This window comes from Crinia signifera, chromosome 8 (genome assembly GCF_055691185.1).
Source record: "Crinia signifera chromosome 8, ASM5569118v1, whole genome shotgun sequence".
NCBI classification, from domain to species: domain Eukaryota; kingdom Metazoa; phylum Chordata; class Amphibia; order Anura; family Myobatrachidae; genus Crinia; species Crinia signifera.
Window position 1 is genome coordinate 23,046,487 of NC_139224.1, and position 20,324 is coordinate 23,066,810.

Sequence of the window (20,324 nt, forward strand, 5' to 3'; positions counted from 1 at the left end):
AGCCTATCCCTCCTCCTAACCTCTTTTGATCCTCCTATCCTGCCTCCATTCCCATCCGTTCCTACTTTCCTATTGTTTTTCATTCGTCCACCCACCTCCTTTTAGTATGTTAACTCTTATGAGTAGGGTCCTCCTTCCTCACGTACTCACCCTACCTCTTTACCTCACCTGTGCTCCTGTCCTGTTCTTCCCTTCCTCTACTTCATCCTCAGTCTCATTGACAATTTTGACACCTACTACTGAACTGATGCTGATTTTAGTTCTAATAGCAATACCCCTATTTATACTGTATTTTTCAACACACCCTGTACGTTACCTTGTAATTAGTTTTTTGTTTGCTATGTACGGCGCTGCGGACACTTTGTGGCACCTTATAAATAAACGTACTACTTAAACACCAATTCTCCATTCGCTATGCCAAGAATATACAGGGAGCGATTTGGTCATCCGCGAGGCTCTGTAGCAGTGTTCTTCTCCGGCGTATATAACAGCAGTTTACCGCATTGCTAATTTTTGTGTGAGAAAACCATAAATAAGCTAACCATGTTTGATCTGGCGTTCATTACCCACATGTCAAGCGCATAGCTACTAAAGACCCGCACAGCCGGTTGAATCGCCCCCCTCTTTAGTGTCCGATGAAGGACACAGATCATCTAACATTGGTTTATCAAGCAGTGATGAATAACTGGGCAGCGTATCCTCTTGCATTGTGACAGTTTATGTTAGGCAGTAGGGAGTCACCCAAGAAAGGAAAACAGACCTTTGACAGGCGTTTCAGGGAGGGGAACCAAACTGCAAGTTTTATCAGGATATTTCAGTATTTTAACACTGGCTACTGACCTGTCAACAGAGCCCAGCAGACCTTTTTTGTGAGCATTCAATTGTGAGAAGTAAACAGAATGACTTGTATCCTGTGTTTAGTAACTGGGTGGGGAGCACAGTTTGGCAACATAGAATTCTTCTAAACTCTTTCATGGACAATGCGTCCTGTATACTTTTATATCCTGCCTTTCTGTAATGTGGAAAGCTGCTATTAACTATAGGAGAGAGAGAAAATGTCAAAGTTCTATAACATGTTGGTATTTTGCAATTTAAGCATATTTTAGCCACACGACCCCAGTTATATTTTTTTTAACACGTATAGCGCCAGCATATGCAAGTGCGCTTTATCATTGGGAACAAAACAGTCATGAAACGAGGCTGGGTAATCACAGTCTGAGAGGTCAGAGTGCCCTGTTCCACGGCCTGTAGTCTCCACGTTGATGACGCAGTAGCCCACCACTGTACCTGATCTCTGATCTCAGGACTGGTCAAGTCCAAGAAGTCCTGACTCCTGGACATTTACAGCCAGGGGTGAATTCTATAGACTTCTAGATGTGTGTGTGGTGGGCTTTTAAATACATTGCAAATGCCAAGTCGCACCTGGGATTTGGGCACAGGTCCCGGCAATAAGCCAAGTCGCTGACTGCATCGGAAGGGCAGAGTGGAGCGTCATCAGGGGGGTGGGGGGGCAGAGGAGAGGTAGTACATGGAGCTGCCGCGGGGGGGGGGGGGGCAGAGGAGGAGGTAGTACATGGAGCTGCCGCTGCCTCCTCCCTGTAGTTTGAACAGGACCCGGGTTGCTCGACCCGGGTTATCCATTCACACTGCCCAGCAGCCTGGTTCTGACCCGGGTAAAACCCTTCTTTTAACTAGGGTTGGATTGCCGGGTTGCTGGACCCAGGATTTGTCAAAAATCCTTTCACATCACACAGTGACCGGGTCGACCCGGAAACAACCCAGGTGGGACCTGCGATATTTGTGCGGAGTGAAAGGGGTATAAATGATGCATAATTCTATATAATATTGTGTTAAAGAAGATGAACATCCATAAGGGCTTAATTGTAACCCGCAATCTCACACGGGTATGTTATAGCTCACAGACCATGTCTAGGTCAACAGTCATTTGGTCAAGATGCACAAGGTCAACATTGGTGAAAGATCGCCCCAAGACAAGGTCAACAGAGGTTTTTTATATTTTGGGGTGTCGATGTTGACATTTGAGCATGTGGACCCCAAATTAGCGTACCATGTCCCATGCTTAGGACCAGGTGCCTCATTCCGCTACCTCTGCGCTCAGCACACTCTACCATTCCTAAACGAAGACCACATGGATGGTCATGTTGACCTTTTCATGTGTTGACATTTTTCATCGACCTTTAGCATGTGTGTATCGACATTTTGTCATTGTTGACCTAGACATTGTCACACAGGTCCATGAGTTAAGAGTGGTACATATTTCCGGCAATGTCTTGGGATAGATAGTGTGGTTTAATAGGTAGCCAAGAATCTAGCATTGACAAAGCATTTGCTGTCTTGTTGCACTTACTAAAGAGAATAAAACCATATCAGCCTTTGGTTATCAGATCATTGCTCGGGACATCAGACATTGTAATTCTGTGGGCAGATGTATTTCAAACCCCATTGGCACCAATTTGCAGTTAGTAGATGCTGAGGAAGCCAGTGGATCCTGATTGAGATCTCGATGATGTCAACTGTCCAGTAGGAGTTTCAGTCCAAATGGCTGGTTCTCCTGATTGGTCCAATGCACATCTGGATGTGGATTCTAGAAGCTCAACTTGTGCCTTAGTGTGTGGGCATTTTAGTAGCAGGCCGATTTGTGCTGAAGTAACTGTACACCAAACTGCATGTGCACAACTGAATCCAATGGCATTCTTACACACGCATCTCCGTGTTCTATTCAACGCACAATAAGCAATACTTTCATACAGTAGTATGGTTTCTAGATATTTTACTGCTAGCATAGGACTAGGCCTGATTGAGTCTCTGCACAGCATACCTTGGGATGCGGTCTCCACTGTGCGGAAAGCTTGAAATTGCTGGTAATCCTGCACAAGTTAGGGCAATTTTGGATTTCCATTTTACAGAACACATTATTGCGATATCCGATTAGGGCTTTTATTTCAATTTCCAATTTCTTTCAATTGACTTTTGCGTTGCAGAAAATAGAAGTGCTTATACAGAACTATACACACCGGCTGGATAAAATGACAGAACAACATCAGCACCTACGGCTATGCATGCCTAAATGGTACAACACTTGTATTGCTCTGTCTAACGCCATCTAGTCGCCGCCGCTGCTGCGCAGAGCAATTAAATTCCCCCTATAGGGGTGAAGAGCAGCATTTATCTTTTACTATATAGGATACACCAACTTTATAGCGTCAATAATCCTGATGGTCTATCTATCTATTGTCATCCTGGGTACTTCTGTACTTTCACGGCGCCAGCATGGCGCCGCGCGTCAGAGTCCCCTTGCGGGGCTCGCTTCACTCGCCCGCTCTGTGGGCTCGGTGGCTCGCTACGCTCGCCACGCTAATTAAAATCAACTCCATGCCAACATGGATAGTGGAGGTATGAACTATCCATGTTGGCATGGCGTTAACTTAGTTTATTTTACTTAGTTAGTGGCGAGCGTAACCCGGAAGTACGCGCGGCGCCATGCTGGCGCCGTGAAAGTAAAGAAGTACCTCATCCTGTAACATATTATGTATTCTGCTTAGTCTCGTAGATTTCACATTGTTTGGACGGGTGGGTTTAGGGCAGGGGGTGGGCAATAATCGACCCTCCAGCTGCTGTAGGACTACACATCTCCCAGAATTCCCTGGCACAGTTTTGCTATCAGGACAAGATAAAACTATGACAGGGCATGCTGGAATGTGTAGTTTAACAACAGCCGGACACTTATTACCTGCCCCTGGTTTAGGGCCTTGCCCTCTGCTCCGAGTCCCCAGTGTTTTGCACAGGCTCTGATCCACTGAGTAGCACCAAAGAGATACCTCCGTATGCGATAGAAGGATCATTACAGCAGCTCACGCCTTTGCTGTTCCTTTGTTATGTGATTATAGACGCGCTGTTGTCACTATGCCATCGATTGGCATATTTATAAGAAATTGTGTGGACTTTAGAACAAGCCTTAGAGACATTGTAACGCATTCAAAATCTCATGTCCAGTTAATTAGACCAATTATTGCCAACTCAATTGGAACCAGTCACCACATAAGGAGGATAGATCTCTCGCTTGTTATTATTCTGTTGTGGAAGACGTCTCAGACAGTCCCTGATCCTTGTTCCTGACTTGGGTTGACCCTTTTTTACCTAAGATCAGTAACACAGATGTATCACAGCTATACATAGTAATACCATATATGTTAATGCACTAGAGAGGCTGTGTAACAGGGTCTAAGCTGAAGGAAATGGCTGGCGCTTGCCACTAAATTTAAAGCAGCAATGCGCTATATGGCCGCAAGCTCACCAAAATTATGGCGCTACCTTCATCTCGGAACCTATTATATAATCCCCTTGGTGTCTCTTTACTTGCCCCTACAAGAACGTTGATTTTGTACAGATATTTCTGAGCTCACTGTTTCCGCGCCACCGGTACTCAAGCCTATCTGGCGTGCTTGCGTTTAGACGCGAGCATGTGGCAAAGGGATCATTTTCCTCTCCCATATATGAATTACATTGTAGCGCTGCAGTTTACCATGTCAAACAGACATGGTTTCTTCCTTCATCAGCAGCCTGTTGCTGTCAGCAAAGGGTTAAAGAGAAGCGGGCATGGGCAGGCCATTGCCGCGCTGTAGTGATTTAAACTGGAGAGTATCCAAAGAAGCCGCTCCTCCATCTTCACCAGTCCGCATTGCTACATATGGCTGAAGTGGCAATGGCTAGCAACGACAAGCTAGGCTTGTTAAAAAAAAGGTGGACCCCCATCCCCATAGATATCTGTGCGATACAAGTCTCCTTATACATAATGTGTGAGCTCTGTAACGCTGGGCAACTTTTTTGCTACTTTTTCCAAAATGGATGCACAAGCAGATTCTGCTGATTAAAATGCTGCATATCAATATAATCAGTAGCAGCTGCTTGTGCACCCTACTCACTTTGTTGTTGTTTTTTGAAAATAAGGTGCTATTAAACAGAAAAAGTCACAAAAAAGGATACTTAGTGGTACCAAGTCGCTGCAAATATGGAGGTTTACCGTGAAAGGAGGCTAAATGTACATGGACATGTCTCTTTAATTTGGGGATGCAGTCAGTATACCAACAGCAAAGAAGCGTTCTCTATTGAAGGTGTAAACCCAAACCATCCCTAATGGTAACATGCATTTGACATCTTTTTCAGGCTCAGTGCCACTTCCAATGCTCAGATAGTCATCTAAACAGTTAATCTCTTCCCTTCAGCAGATTTGCGTGGAGTGCAGAAGATCCCCACCTTGATAGAATTCCCAGCAGATTGGGGATATTAGATAATTTCCTCCTATTTATTGTACAACCGCACTGCCGTTATCTCACTATCTCTCGAATAATTACTGAGGAAATCTACATTATTATTACGGTGTGGTGCTTTTCTTCCCCTCCTCATTGGGCTGCCACAACAAAACAAAAAAAGCCAGTCTCCGGTGCAATCTGTTGATGTTACAGACAACAAAAGTTTTTTTTTTTTTTTTTTTCTCATCCTCCCATTGTGTGATAAACATGATAAAGATATTTATCAAGTGAAACACCTCGCCTGGGTCTGCTCGTTACAAAGGGAGCGGAACGCAGAGCGGCAACGGGAAACCTGTAAGACAGAGAAGCCCAACTTACAGGCAGCCAGTGCCTGAGCCCGGAGTAGCTGTACTCCTATTCCAGTAAGATGTTGTTTGCTAAATTATGAATGTGTGTAATTAAAATCGAGTCGCTGTTTCTATGAAAGATTTACAATGTTATTTCATCGTTTGTCATGGCTAATTAACAATATTAGATGAAGTTTTTCTTCTTCAAAGGTCTGATTTTTTTCTAATTTATTTATGTCAGAAGTGATAAACAGAGTACTTAAAAGCATCTCGGGCGGTGCGCTGAGAAAAGCGGCGTGTTCACTTAACACCTCCAAGGTTCACGGTTCGAATCCCAGAGGAGGCTGCCAGTCCCGGCTCCTGCACTGAATATAATTAATGATTTCAAAGTAACCTGTTCTAGGGGCTTTTTGTTGTTGGGCTGAAGAGGTAGTTTGAGGAGGAACAAAGGACGTTTGGCAGGGAGCAAGTTTAGGACAAAACAGCAGCTCAGCTGTGCATTACCTGGATTATTAATATTTATGTATTCCTTAAAGCAGTATTATTATTCACACGGCTCCCATTGATTTGGTGTCCTGCGTTACCCGTTTCCTAGTATTGAGTGACATCACTTGTACTTTTCCAAGTTAAAGAGTTTTTAAGATTATATATTTATATTTCCCCTCCCCCACAAGGGTCGTAAATAAGGTTGAGTCTCTCACATGGGGGTCTGTGCTGTTTGCTGAATTCATCAGTAGTGGGTTTCTGGGGATGTTGAGCCCCTTGCATGACCAGCTTCGACAGTCACGTCTGAGTGCCAAGGGTGCCAACCAGCAAGTCAATTGTCACTGCCATTTCCTATGGCAATCACCAGTGACCAATCAGGTTGGCTGCTAGAGGCCTGCACTGAATAGCAGGGCATCGACCTAGGGAACCCCCAACCCACTTACACCCTCTTCTGTGTGTGTGGGTTGGGAGTTCCCTGGGTCAGCTTATTTGCTTGAGAATCTGTTTAAAGAGAAACCTCTGTATGACATTTTATTTAAACGAAATTTCGATATTTTTTTTATTTTATTTTGCATATCTATAAATTAAAAGACCACCAGTGTTTATATTGCGATCATTAGACCAGGCATGCCCAAACTGTGGCCCTCCAGCTGTTGTGAAACTACAAGTCCCATTATGCCTTGCCACAGTTTTGCTATTAGGGAATGCTAAAACTATGGCAAGGCATGCTGGGATGTGTAGTTTCACAACAGCAGTTTGGACATGCCTGCATTAGACCCTAATAGCTATCTACTAATGACTTACATATTTATAGGCAGGCTATGTAATAACCTAGGGCCTTATTTTGGTTCATTCTTTCTGACAAAATCCTTCTTAGATGGACAAAACCATGTGCACTGCAGGGGGGGCAGATGTAACATCTGCAGAGAGAATTAGATTTGGGGGAGTTATTTTGTTTCTGTGCAGGGTAAATACTGACTGCTTTATTTTTACACTGCAATATAGATCTCACTTTGAAGTAAAACCCCACCCAAATCTAATTCTCTCTGCACAAGTAACACCTGCCCCACCTGCAGTGCACATGGTTTTGCCCATCTAAGAAGGATTTTGTCAGAAAGAATGAACCAAAATAAGGCCCCTAGTCTGCACAAATACTCGCAGCCCCGGGTTTTCCCATGGACATAAGTGACCAATCAGAAATGTTAATCTACAGGTGACCCGATGTCTGCCATTCATCAATAAGGGTATCATCCTGTTCTACAGGTTAGGCAACCTCTTACTCGTTAGCTGTGATGAACTACAACTCCCAGATTCCTTGCCAGTCAGAGGGGCAGATGTAGATAAAGTGGTAGAGATAAAGTACCAAACTAACCAACTCCTAACTGGCATTTTTTTCAAACACCACTGGTATAGCGGTATGATTGACTGGTACTTTGCCTCTCTCCACTTTATCACTGCCCAAGAATGACTACATCTACCCCAGAAACTCCTCTTCAGCCGGCTGCCATCGGAGGCCTGGTGGGACCTTTGATTCTGCAACAGCTGGGGTGCCAAAGGTCCCCCCCTCCTCCTCCCTTGCCGTTGCCTGCAGAATCATCTAGGTTAGCCGTGTCTGCGCTCTTCAGAAGAATAACCTAGATAAACAGAACACTTTGAATGTAAAGTCCCCCATTGATCTGAGTATCTTACAGCAGCGTGCGGAATGCAGACCTCTCACATGTTTAATTCTCTGCTTCCCTTTATAACAGCAGCAGCAAGTGGCGACGCAGCAGTTGGCCTTTCAACAACAGCTTCTACAAATGCAACAGCTGCAGCAGCAGCACCTCCTGACCCTGCAGCGCCAAGGCCTCCTTTCCATCCAGCCCGGCCAGCCCACCCTCCCTCTGCAACCGCTTACCCAAGGTTTGTTCACTCGAAAAGTTTCTTTTTTTTTTTCTTCTTGTTTATGGTTCATTACGTTACATGAAATACAGTCTGAATGGGGACATATGGGGGAAAATTACTAATTGCATCTTGTCTCCTGTTGTTTTAAGGACATGTTTACATACTTATTTTTGAACACTATATCTGTTTTAATTAAGCCTTTCGATGCAATGGTAACTGACCATTGCATCGAAAAAATTTGATAGAAAAAAAAATTCATATGATTTGTGCACAAAAAGCCATTTTTTACGCATGAGCAAACATCTGCGGAATGGCTGGCTGAGAATGGAGCTGTGGGCGGGACCATCGCAACACCATCAAATGTTTACCATATTAGGGCGGCAAATATCGGAATTCTGCCGTCAAATTGTAAAAACACTACCATCAGAACACAAACATCGATGGTTACAAACCATCGCGATGCGATGTCTATCCCTTATTTGAGGGTAACTTGTCACTGGGCCGTTCTTGTTGACTTATGTTGGCAATGGAAGATGAGCCTTTACATAACACTAAAATACAGGGCCAGCTTAATGTACAGGCGCACTGGATATCTGCCCGGGGGCCCCACAATTTGAGGGGTCTTTGAGCTGTGGTGGGTGGTCTTCACACAGTCAGAGTGCAGAATTCTCTACCTGCCTCACAGCCTGCAGCCAATAAAGGACTGCCCGCATGCTGATTGGTGAATGGCTGGAGCTATTTACCAATCAGAGTGCGAACAGCCATTCACTGTATGGAAGCATGTGGGGAGATGTTGCAGGACCCCAGGATGGATTCCTTTGAATAGGTGGGTAGGGGTTCTGTTCATGGACCACAATGCTGTTAAGACGGCCCATACATACATTGAAAAGGACATCCTATTTAGTATCAGATTCATAGATAGACCCATAGACACCTCTTGCCGGTTTCTGTGATCCGCTGCTGCCTCTGAGGATGCAGCATCGGATCATCTGCTTGACCATCAGTCATCTGAGTAACCCCCAGGTTACTCCGGAAGTCCGGTGTTTTACCAAGCGCCCAGTCGCTATCCTTGGAACACCCAGAAAATGTGGCTGGCATGACCAGTCTTCTGATGCTCCCCTTCCCTGCCCCTAACATGTCACAACTCAGGGGGCACTTGGGCCATTATTGGAGACAGAGGGACAGATTTATTAAGCTTGGTGAAGTGATAAATTGTCTGGTTTTTATCACCGGCCAATCAGCTCCTACCTGTGAAGTTACAGGCTACGTTTGAAAAATAACAGGTAGGAGCTGATTGGCCGGTGATAAAAACCAGACACTTTATCACTTCACCAAGCTTAATAAATCTAGAGATCCGGTTATGTTCGGTCCCACAATCGCACCGAAGATTCATGCAAACCATCAGGTTTATGTATGTCACTGAAATAGGCCTTTAGTCTTCGACCAAATGGTGTAATTATTAACCAGTGGGTTGTCAAAGCCACCAATCATCGGTGGCTTTGACCAATAGCATAAATGCAGCAATAGAAATAAATGCTTAATCAGCCTGGTTTATTTCTATTGTCATTTCAAGTCTACCGGTGATAGGAAGCTAACACGCCAGTTGGTAAATATACCGTCAAAGTATTCCAAGTTCACAAATGCGTGTGAGCCATTAAGTTTGGGGTGTAAAATCCATTTAAATTGGCTTTTGAGTGAACTGGACCCAGGCCCTTATTCTGGTTCACTTGCAAAGGCAAAGTCCTTCTCAAATGGACAAAACCATGTGCACTGCAGGGGGGGCAGATGTAACTTGTGCAGAGAGAATTAGATTTGGGTGAGTTTATTTGTTTCTGTACAGGGTAAATACTGGCTGCTTTATTTTTACCTTGCAATATAGATCTCACATTGAAGTACAGTAAAACCCCACCCACATCTAATTCTCTATTATTTATTTACAGTTTCTTATATAGCGCAGCAGATTCCGTTGCGCTTTACAATAGTAGACAGTGATAAAACAAACTGGGTAACAACAGACAGACTTGGAGGTGAGAGGGCCCTCCTCTGCCCCACCTGCAGTGCACATGGTTTTGTTGATTTGAAAAGGACTTTGCCTTTGCGAGTAAACCAGAATAAGGGCCCTATTGTCAGTCCATCGCTCAGCCTGCGCACAAGCCCACCTTAGGCTCATGTATAAACCGGACAGAGACCTAGTTTTTTTCCTCTGTGAAGTGGTTGCGGCGACCGCGGTTAGTGGCCTGTTGTAAGGGTAGAGAGCATCTTGTTTCTGCGACTTCTTACAGATCACAGCTGCGTGAAAGCTAATAAGCAATGTGTCACTGCGGTAGGTTCTACGGTTGCAAATGCACCTATTGATTTGCTTTCTCCTATAATGTATCTTTAGATTAATGAACAATTGTTCTGTAAAGTAAGTAATACTATACATGTGTAACCCAATCATACGTTGTACCCGCTGTCCCTAAAATTTGCACTTTGAATTTTTTTTTTTTCGGAATCAGCGTTCGCTGTTTAAATCAAATGAGGATCTCGGAGACAGAGAATGTAGGACCGGGGATAATAATTTTGAAACAGATATCATCATAAGCATTAAATCGACTTTTCTGCTTGTTTGAATGTGGCCACCTGGGTTTGGATGCGCAAGGACAAAGGGAGGTTGTCTCTGTTTGCCTACCAGGCTGCGATACTTAGTTTTGCCAAATTGAGTTCTGCAAGGACTCATTTGTCACCTGTCCCCATAACATACATTTTTTAAAGCAAAGACTGCATTTTCCTTCATAATGAAGAGAACTGAACTGAACTGTCCTGAAAAGACGCCGCGGAAGAGACACCGGCCGGCTAATATTTAATAAAATGTCAGAAAATATGACGGCCGTGAACCGTCACGTATCAGCGGCGAAAGTGGTTGGGATCACTTAACTCCTTGCAAATCCTCTGCGGTGATTAACAGTTTATACAAATCCATCAAGTGCAGTAATTCTGTCACGTTCCCGCTAGTATTATTTGGCGAGGTGTCGTTATTGACATACACATTATATGCACGTCTTATCCAATTCCTGCCTCCTTCCTTTTATTTCGCTTTGGAACTCCTGTCTAATCCGCCCTGCTCTGTAACAATACTCCGATCCAATTTTATCAGAGGTGCGTAGAGTTGCACAGCTACTGGGATAAATGTCCCCGGTTACCTGAACCAATAATCATTTAAAAAAAAATGCTTTCTGTATAATTACGACCCGGAAGCTACAGAAACCTCACTATCCCGCAGGAAGGGGGGGGGGGGGGTTGGTACAATGTTGCGAGTGGCTGAATTTACAGCCTGCACATTAATTTGTGAATTAATTAATTAGCCGATGAATTTTAGGGGCTTTGTGTCTGAAACACTTGAGAGGCATTACTAGCACGGAAGGAATATTACAATTTCATATTGCAAAGGAGTGCTTTCCTAATTAATAGATGCATTTCCTTAAATACCAGTGCAAAATAGGCTCTCCTCACTTTGACGCGTTTTCATACAAACACGCCGAGACTTGAACATATTAGCATCAGAGGACAATTTGATGTGCCATTGTTTTAATGCAGAATTGGGGGAGTAAGGGTCAGCTCTTTTCTGAGGTAATTGTTAGTGTGTAGACTGTGCTGTCAAGTACGCCTGCTAAAAATATATCCTACACTGTCACTTTGCAAGGTGCTGGAAAATAATAGCCTACACTCAACAGAAACGGGACACAGGGTTGTGCGCTAACCTTTTTTTTTTTCTTTGTTTAATTTGTCTCCTGGGTTTAATTTTAAAGGACATGTGATAATTGAATATGTCTAATAACTAAATGCTGATTTGGTACAAAATCTATCAAAATATAATTGCCATTTTTTAAAATATGTGTCGAGTTGAAAAGAAAGGGGTAGGGGTAATTCCGAATTGGCTCGGTTTCCAAATTAAAAATACGGTAATTATTATACAGTATTAAGTAATATATTAATGTTGCTTACCGTCTTTTTTTATGTTGTTTATTAATCGGAAAGACTTTAAGGAATTAAAAAAAAAATACTTAAAAAAAAAAATTCTTAGTAAAGTGCCGTTTTGGAGGACCTACTGTTTTTGTTAATGCGGTTCTCCCAAAGGCGGGGAAGGTTATTGGTCTGTCGTGCAATAATTCACTCCTCTTTGATATGCAAACTATCTACGGTGAATAAAAAAAAAAAAAATTCTATCAGCCTCATTTCACAGTTCTTAGCCACTTACATTCTCTAGAGTGTATTGCCTCATTAGACCACTGCTCTTCGAAGCCAGTATAATTAAAATCTTTAACAGTTTAGAGAAGTGAAGATGTTTGGCTGATCACGTTGAGATGATTATCTATCCATTGTGTTCCAAATGGAAAAAAAAAAATTAAATTTAAAACCCCAGCATTTTTTTCTTTATGCTGTGTTCCGAATCAATAAAAACTCAGCTGCCTCCTTTTTTTTTTTTTTTTTTACTGTAGCATCTCGGAAGAGTCATGATTTAAATTCCTGTAACGTATAGTTAGCATTTGCTAATGAAAGCCTCGGCATCTCCTGTACAATTAAAGGTATACATTGTAGTCTTCTGCACAGAGCAATTAAGTATTTGGAACATACAATTATTTGTCATTTGATGGGTGAAGTCACTTTCCCTTCTAACAGTCTTTTTGGTGTTTGATTTAAACTGATATAATTAATACAAATTAAACATGAATATATCTGTCAAGGTTTAGGCCCTTTTTAAAAATAAAATATATTTTAAGTGAATTTTACAATGCACATTTTTGCTCCAGTTCTCTCCATATCATAAATGAAATGGTGTCACATGAAAGCTGATTTATAATTTTCTTTTATGGGGGCAGGTGTGTGTGTGTGTGTGTGTGTGTGTGTGTTTATATGTATGTTTGTGTGTATATATATATATATATATATATATATATCTCATCTTGGATGTCTTCCCACCACCTCAAACTCAATTGAACTGTCCTTTGTTCCCCACATTCAGTCTTTCTCCAAATCATGTTACATGCACTCATTGGGGTGTATTCAATGTGGCCGGCGCAGGACCGGCGCTACCACTAGGCAGCTTTAGACAGCTGCCTAGGGTGCCGGCTGCTGGAGGGCGCTTTTGTTCAGCCACAGCAGGTCCGACTATTGCTGTCTCCATCCGCAGCAGTCGCCACCGGCCCATAACCCGTTGGTAGCAGCAGCCGCCCACTCTCACTCCTGTCAGTGTCAGCAGCCGCCAGCCCTCACACCCGTTGCTAGCAACAGCCTCCTGTCTCTACTTATCACAAAATATCTCCTATCTCGACCACTACGCTCTACACAAGATTTGCGTCTCTCTTCTGCACGGATCACCATCTCCCATTCACTATTACAGGACTTTCATCGAGCTGCTCCCACCCTATGGAATGCCCTTCCACGCACAATAAGACTCTCCACTAGCCTCCAAATTTTCAAGCGTTTCCTGAAAACTCACCTCTTCAGGCAAGCCTATCATATTTAAGTCCATACACATAACCCTCTGAGGCACTTATGTATTATATAGCTTCCCTTCTGGACTTGCAACTTGGTGGGACTGCTATGCTATTACTGGTGCCTGTCCTTGTGTTTCCCTCCTATGTCCCTATAGATTGTAAGCTTGCAGCAGGGCCCTCCTACCTCCAAGTCTGTCTGTTGTTACCCAGTTTGTTTTATCACTGTCTAATATTGTAAAGCGCAACGAAATCTGCTGCGCTATATAAGAAACTGTAACAGAATCTGCTGCGCTATATAAGAAACTGTAACGGAATCTGCTGCACTATATAAGAAACTGTAACGGAATCTGCTGCACTATATAAGACACTGTAACGGAATCTGCTGCACTATATAAGACACTGTAACGGAATCTGCTGCGCTATATAAGAAACTGTAACGGAATCTGCTGCGCTATATAAGAAACTGTGTGTGTGTGTGTGTGTATATATATATAGATATATATATATATATATATATATATATATATATATATATATAGATATATATATATATCTATATATATATAGAGAGAGAGAGAGAGTTATTGAATGGAGAGAGATGCAGTGCCAACCAATCAGCTCCTGTCACATTTAAAAAAAATTACAGGATCTAAACCTAGAAAATTGATAGAGATAAACTAAGAACCAATCAAGTTCAAACTGTAATTTTACAATTACAGCCTGAAACATGGCTGATATTTTTAAAGAACCCTTTAAATACACGTACTGTACGTGCATCATTAGTCTGCCACCTGCAACAGGCTGTAGCCCCTGGGCTTAGGATAGTTGAATGAAAATTAAGAACACGTCAAGATGTGTCCACGTAAAGCTAGCCTCCTTGATGTTAATCAGCTATTCTAGTCGAGTCATGCTGTGGCATAACTTGGCAGTGCCAGGAGCATTTGTTGCAAATTTTTTCTGTAAAATGCATCTTATTGGCAAAAATGAGCAAATTCTGCTGATTAAAATGATATGTGGCATTCTCATATTCTGCGTGTGACTGTGGCTGTATCTGAAATGTTTTTCTAGGAAAACACTGCAACATTCTATTTCTTATAAACACATGCCTCATATCATTTTAATCAACAGAAGCTGCTTGTGTTTCCTATCTGTTTTGCAATTTAATGGGAAAAGGCACAAAAATTATGCGCTACATTGTCACACGGAGCTCACGTGTTCTGTATAACGCAACTTGTCCAACACTAGTGTGTACCCACGGTGTGATACGGCTTCCGATGTTGCCGATATAGTGAACATCGGAAGCCATATCGCATGCATAGCGCTGCCGATGCGCGCTCGTGTGTGAGTGCAAGTCGGCAGACAGATAGAGAGGGCAGGCAAGACTATATAGTGCAGCTCTGCACTATATAGTCTAAATTGTGCCACTGCATGCATGCCGTGCGATGCGAGCACCGATGCGATCTGATCGCATTGGGACTCGCATAGCACAGCAAAGCTACCGTGTGTACATACCATGAGGATAGATGTATGTATACACATATGTACTGAGAGTTGCAGGGCTGCCACTAGGAATTCTGATTTCAAGTCTGCCCCCTTCACCCCCACATCTACCTCCCCCCACCCCTTTGAATTATCCGCCCGACTCCTGCTCCCTTAACCCCTCCTGCTTAATGTCAGCAGGTCCCGAAGCACAGGCCTGCGGCCAATTAAAATGCAGCACCTGCTGGTGAGCCAATCAGAGTTTGTGTACCCGCAGCCGCTCTGATTGGCTCAAAAGCCGGTGCAGCATTTTAATTGGCCACCGGCATCCTGCATTGAAGAAACCTGTGGTTCGTTCAGTGCACCGAACGCAGAGCAGGCAGCACAGTGAAGGCAGTCGGGCAAAATGAGCTGCCTGAGCCCTTCCAGATGCCAGGGCCCAGGACAACACCCACAGCACCCGCCTATCAGCGGCCCTGGAGAGTTGATAAGCAGTACTGTCCACAATTGTCAAGACATAGAGACGTATGATAACTAGGATGTTCAATGGCCCAACATCGCCAATTATCTTGGTTGAGAGGGCAGTAATGGTTGCACATTGCCACCGTACTGACAGAATTTTCGCCCCTCTGAGAATTAAAAAAAATTCTGTTGTATGCAGCAACCTTTTAAGATAACAGTCATACTCATTACATAATAAATGGGGCAATTCCAATGTACGTCTGTGCAGCAAAATGGTAACAAAAACCCCCCACCCCACCCCACCCCCTCACCTCACAAAATCTGGATTTCCATTTCTATTCTCCCCAGCTGGCTCATTAGCACTGATCTGAGCACTGACAGTAATAACGGGGTGAGTTTTAGAGAAAGTTATGTATTTTTTCAGCAGACACATCCATCAATTAAGCGAGCAGTACTAGAAACCGAAATTAATGAGAGAGATAGGTGTGTTAATGAAATAATCATAGTGTAATCAATTTGACTGTTAAAAAGTGAAAAGCATTTCAAGGAGACAATATGAATCCATAATTTATGCCCGTGTGTGATTAATAAAAAATGTATTTCATAACAAAGCGATCTGTCTTCATTTAAAACACAGAAGTACAAAAAAAAAATATGGGTTTCATTAGACGGATTGTTGTCACAATATTCTACCGTTCACCATTCTTTTTATGATGGAAGTGGATAGGGTCCAGGGAGAAGCCAGAGGACGAGCAGTCTACGTCTAGGGCCCACACTGACTGCTCACATATTAAAACCGTGCAACCAATATAGTGAGGTCATTGAGATACTACATGACATCATGGTTGCCACTGCACATAGATGGTGTCACCCTGACTCGTGATCTCATGCTTGTAAGTTTAATTGGTGACCTGTCTGGTTGCAGGACCATTGGTCCCCACAAGGCTTTCGGTAGGTCTAAGTGCTGTGGGGCGTGGCTGCTGAAGGGGGTGAGGCAATACGCCCTCAATGTATATCCTACTGTAAAAAGCAGGATCGTGCTTATTAGGGACCGTGAGCATCGCAGGGGGTGTGGGAGTGCTTCCATGTGACTCCCATGCCCCAACAGAGGTCCAGGCCCTGGTAATTGGTGTCTTCTCTCATCGTCCCTGACTGATAGCAGCTCACTGGTTAAGCGCACTTGCTGCCTCTTGGTGACCTGGATACCCACTGATCACATTGACTACCTATGCCCCGTACTACATTATTTAGATCCACAACATGACTATATATGATGACAATGACGGTACCAGACCAGTTTGACTCCTAATACATAAACGCAAAATACATTTTCAAGATGTGTGAATAAGAAAGCGAATACTAATGTTAAAGGCTTTGCGGCACATTATTGAATGACATCCTTTTTGTGGAAATAATCATAAATCATTTGAACTCTCGTTTAATAGAACGTTCTACAATAGATTTGTAGCATTGCATATTTTTACCCCTGCCTCTATACAGAAGGGAAATTCAGAAGGAGGAAGGGAGGGAAGAGGGAGCTTAGACCACCCGTGTCTTCCAGGGCATGCTGAGACTTTTAGTTCATCAAAACTTAGAGAGAGAGTTTTGACAATCTTAAATACTAGTTGTACTAGTATAGAAGTATATACTAGAAATAGAAGTATAGTCTGTCCATGGGTGCGATTTATCAGCTGGATAATTCATTTAGAAATCTGATGTTCTGATGAGACAGGGAAATCCTGGTGGGTTGGGCTAAAGGAACTGGGTTGGGCTAGAGAATGCTGACTGGCTGCTTGGATTTTGAATTACACCCAATCAGAGCAGTGAGGCAGCACTCTCTACGTTGTCTTCCCAGCCTGCAGCCAGACATTGAATAGCTGTCAACTTGCTGATTGGTGGATGGGGTGGAGCGATCCTCCAATCAGAGTGCTAATAGCCATTCACTGTATGGAAGCATGTGGATAGACATAATGGACCACAAGCCAGGTGAGGTTTTTTTTTTTGTGTTCCCGTGAATGGGTGGGCAGGGCCTTCTGTGCTCTAAGGTAGCCCTACCATGAGGGGGGTAAATTTAAACTTATATAGAACTGTCCCTGCACTCCATACGATATAATGAATTGTATTGCAGCACTCACCAGCATAACAGTTGTTTATAAAAATAAAACTCCCAAAAATAAACATAGACAACGAACAAAGATGTAATGACAGATGCAAATATGATTTAATGAATGAGAGTTCTGCCGCTTGCATGGCTTCTGATTACATCCCCCCCCCCCCAAACCAGGATCCTTGTATTGCGTAACTCCTGGGAACAATTTCATTAAAACAAAGATAATTTGTATGTTGATGAGAATTCTCTGTTAGATACAACAGGGGTCTCGCTGCTCATTTTTTTTCCCCCCTTCGTTAAGATTAATAATCTTCTTTTAGTAAAGCAAATACCATAGCAGGAGAGAATGAATTGTTGCATTTCATTATCCTTTGTAGGGGGAAATGGTTTAGTCTTTGTTTACTGACTCTTTGATTTAATTACTGTTTGAGGAGGGCTGAATTAGCTGTTAATTGATTTAATTATCCAATTTGTTTGTTGCAGGCATGATTCCAACAGAGCTCCAGCAGCTATGGAAAGAAGTGACAGGCTCGCACGCCGCCGACGATGTCGGGTGTAACAACCACAGCACCTTGGACCTGTCCACGACGTGTGTCTCCTCCGTGTCAGCGCCGAAGACCTCCCTGCTCCTCAACCATCATGCGTCTACAAATGGGCAGGCCTCAATCCTCACCCCGAAAAGAGAGAGGTAGGTGCGCTGGCCAGGGATCCGTTGCACGTTGCCTTGTGGTATGTCAGTGTAGCCTCTGCTATGCGGGGATCACGGTTGGTTACATGCGGCATCTGCATTATTGGTTCGGTAGAGTCAGACTTAAATGTCGTTGTGTCATCTGTCAGACCGTAACGGGTTTACAGTGGGACTATCCACCCTTTACTGCATATGAGCCTGTAGCTGAGACAGGTACGCTTAGTATTAGTCCTCCCATACAGCGTTTCCAAAAGGCCAGCCATTGGGAACTATATGTTAGGAAAACAATGGGGGCACTAATTAGCCACAGTCATCCCCAGTACGGCCCCTATTGTTAAACTAATTTAGCTATGTTATTAAAAAGGTGATCTATATACTTTTGTGGCAGTAAAAAAAAAAAAAAAATTTCCAGTGCCTTTTATTATTATTATTATTATTATTATATTATTAAAGACATTTATAAGGCCGTTACAAAATATCTTCAGCGCTGCATAAGGGGTTAATCCTAGATGCATTGTATAGTCAATTGTAGAGTTAGGTTGGGCATACACCTAAGCAATCCATGGCTCAATCTCCCGGGTGAACGAGTCGACAATTGCATAGGTGTGTATGTAGGTCCATTGCAGGAGTGTTGCCCGCTAAATGGCTTAAAACGTAACGGTCAGTAGGTTCCATCACATGTGCTGTTTATTATTTATTTGCCCAACCTCCCAATGACAAAGAAGCCTGTACATGAGAGATTTCTAGCACACTCGTTGGCGGGTCATTGGGGGAGGGGGGGCAAGCTGGGCACACAGCACTCGGCAATTCGGGAGGGTTTACCCGATCATGTGAGTGATCAAAAAGGTGTGTACCTAGCTCAGCAGAGCATAGGTACAATACACAAATGATATAAATGCAGAACATTTACTGTAACACTACAGACTGGGTAGGACAAATAACAGGAACAGGTAAGGGCAGTAGCGGCGGGAGGGTGGATAAGGAGTTCAATACTCGGTGACCCCGTACCCAAAATATGGATGAGCAGTAATGTTAAAGTTGCTGAATGGCATTAGGATACAAGGGCACTAGTGATAGTGCTATAAGGAGAACAGGATGGAGGAGGGACTTGCGTGAATAGTTGGATGCTGAGCTGGGGAAGATACAAGAGGGATCGGGGAGAGGAGAATCAAGTGTGACTCACATATCCTTATTCCAGTGGTTCCCAAACTGTGTGCCGTGGCACCCTGGGGTGCCTCGGGACACTTGCAGGGGTGCCTTGGAATGATGATCCGGGAACAATTCAAATTATTTGTGGCTAATGTAATACACAAAACTAGTGCTTGTTGCTTCCCATTATCCAACATTTAGACAAACAGAAGCAAACTCTGTCCTTCACCTATAACTGACCCTATGGAAGTCCTATAAAAACAAATTACTTAATTTTTTTTATTTTTCCCACAATTCCTAGTAAGAAAGTATTGTCTTAGGGGTGCCGTGAAAGAAATTCTAATGCTCTAAGGTGCCGTAATTCAAGAAAGTTTGGGAACCACTGCCTTATTCACATCCTTCACTTTCAGCATTTAGCTGTGTGGTGCTGCATCTTTATAGAATACAGCCATAGTCCATCAAATATTCTTGTAAGATCTGCTTTTCAACCAAGTTCTCATAGAAGTTGGGTTTCCGAACTCTGGGGAGATCAATTAGCCATTGTTGATGGACTTTGAGAATTAGTGCGGCCTAGTAGACTAGAAAGATAGATAGATAGATTTGAGTAGATCAATCGTTATTAGATGTGATATAAATAGATGCCAATAGATATTGGCCATTTATACACCACTGGTCATATATTCTATTCTATCAGTCAGTCCTTCAAGGACTTTATATTGTAAATATTCTTCTGTTCTAGGCTTTTCCATAGTATGACCCTGTTTTGCCATAATCCCTCTGCCCTATGGTTTCATGTCATGCAGAAAGATATACAGTATTGTACAGTACGTGTACCAATGAACCATTTAAACGCCTTAAGCATGTTTACATAATTCTATGGAAACCCTAAATTTAAGGTCAGGCTCCTTTTTCTGACACATAATAAATCCCCACTTTTCATAGTGCCGATATTTCCGGCAGCCGCACAGAGAG

At 43.1% G+C, this 20,324-nt stretch overlaps 1 protein-coding gene across 12 annotated transcripts in view; it reads left to right on the plus strand.

Annotated features, from left to right (window-relative positions):
- Positions 1–20,324, plus strand: part of FOXP1 (forkhead box P1) — a 552,073-nt gene that overhangs the window by 462,952 nt on the left and 68,797 nt on the right. For all 12 annotated transcript variants that reach the window (XM_083155991.1, XM_083155980.1, XM_083155981.1 and 9 more), the window contains 2 exons: positions 7,852–8,005; positions 17,999–18,203. In XM_083155991.1, coding sequence (XP_083012117.1) covers positions 7,852–8,005; positions 17,999–18,203 — 359 coding nt within the window. The remainder of the gene's footprint in view (positions 1–7,851; positions 8,006–17,998; positions 18,204–20,324) is intronic.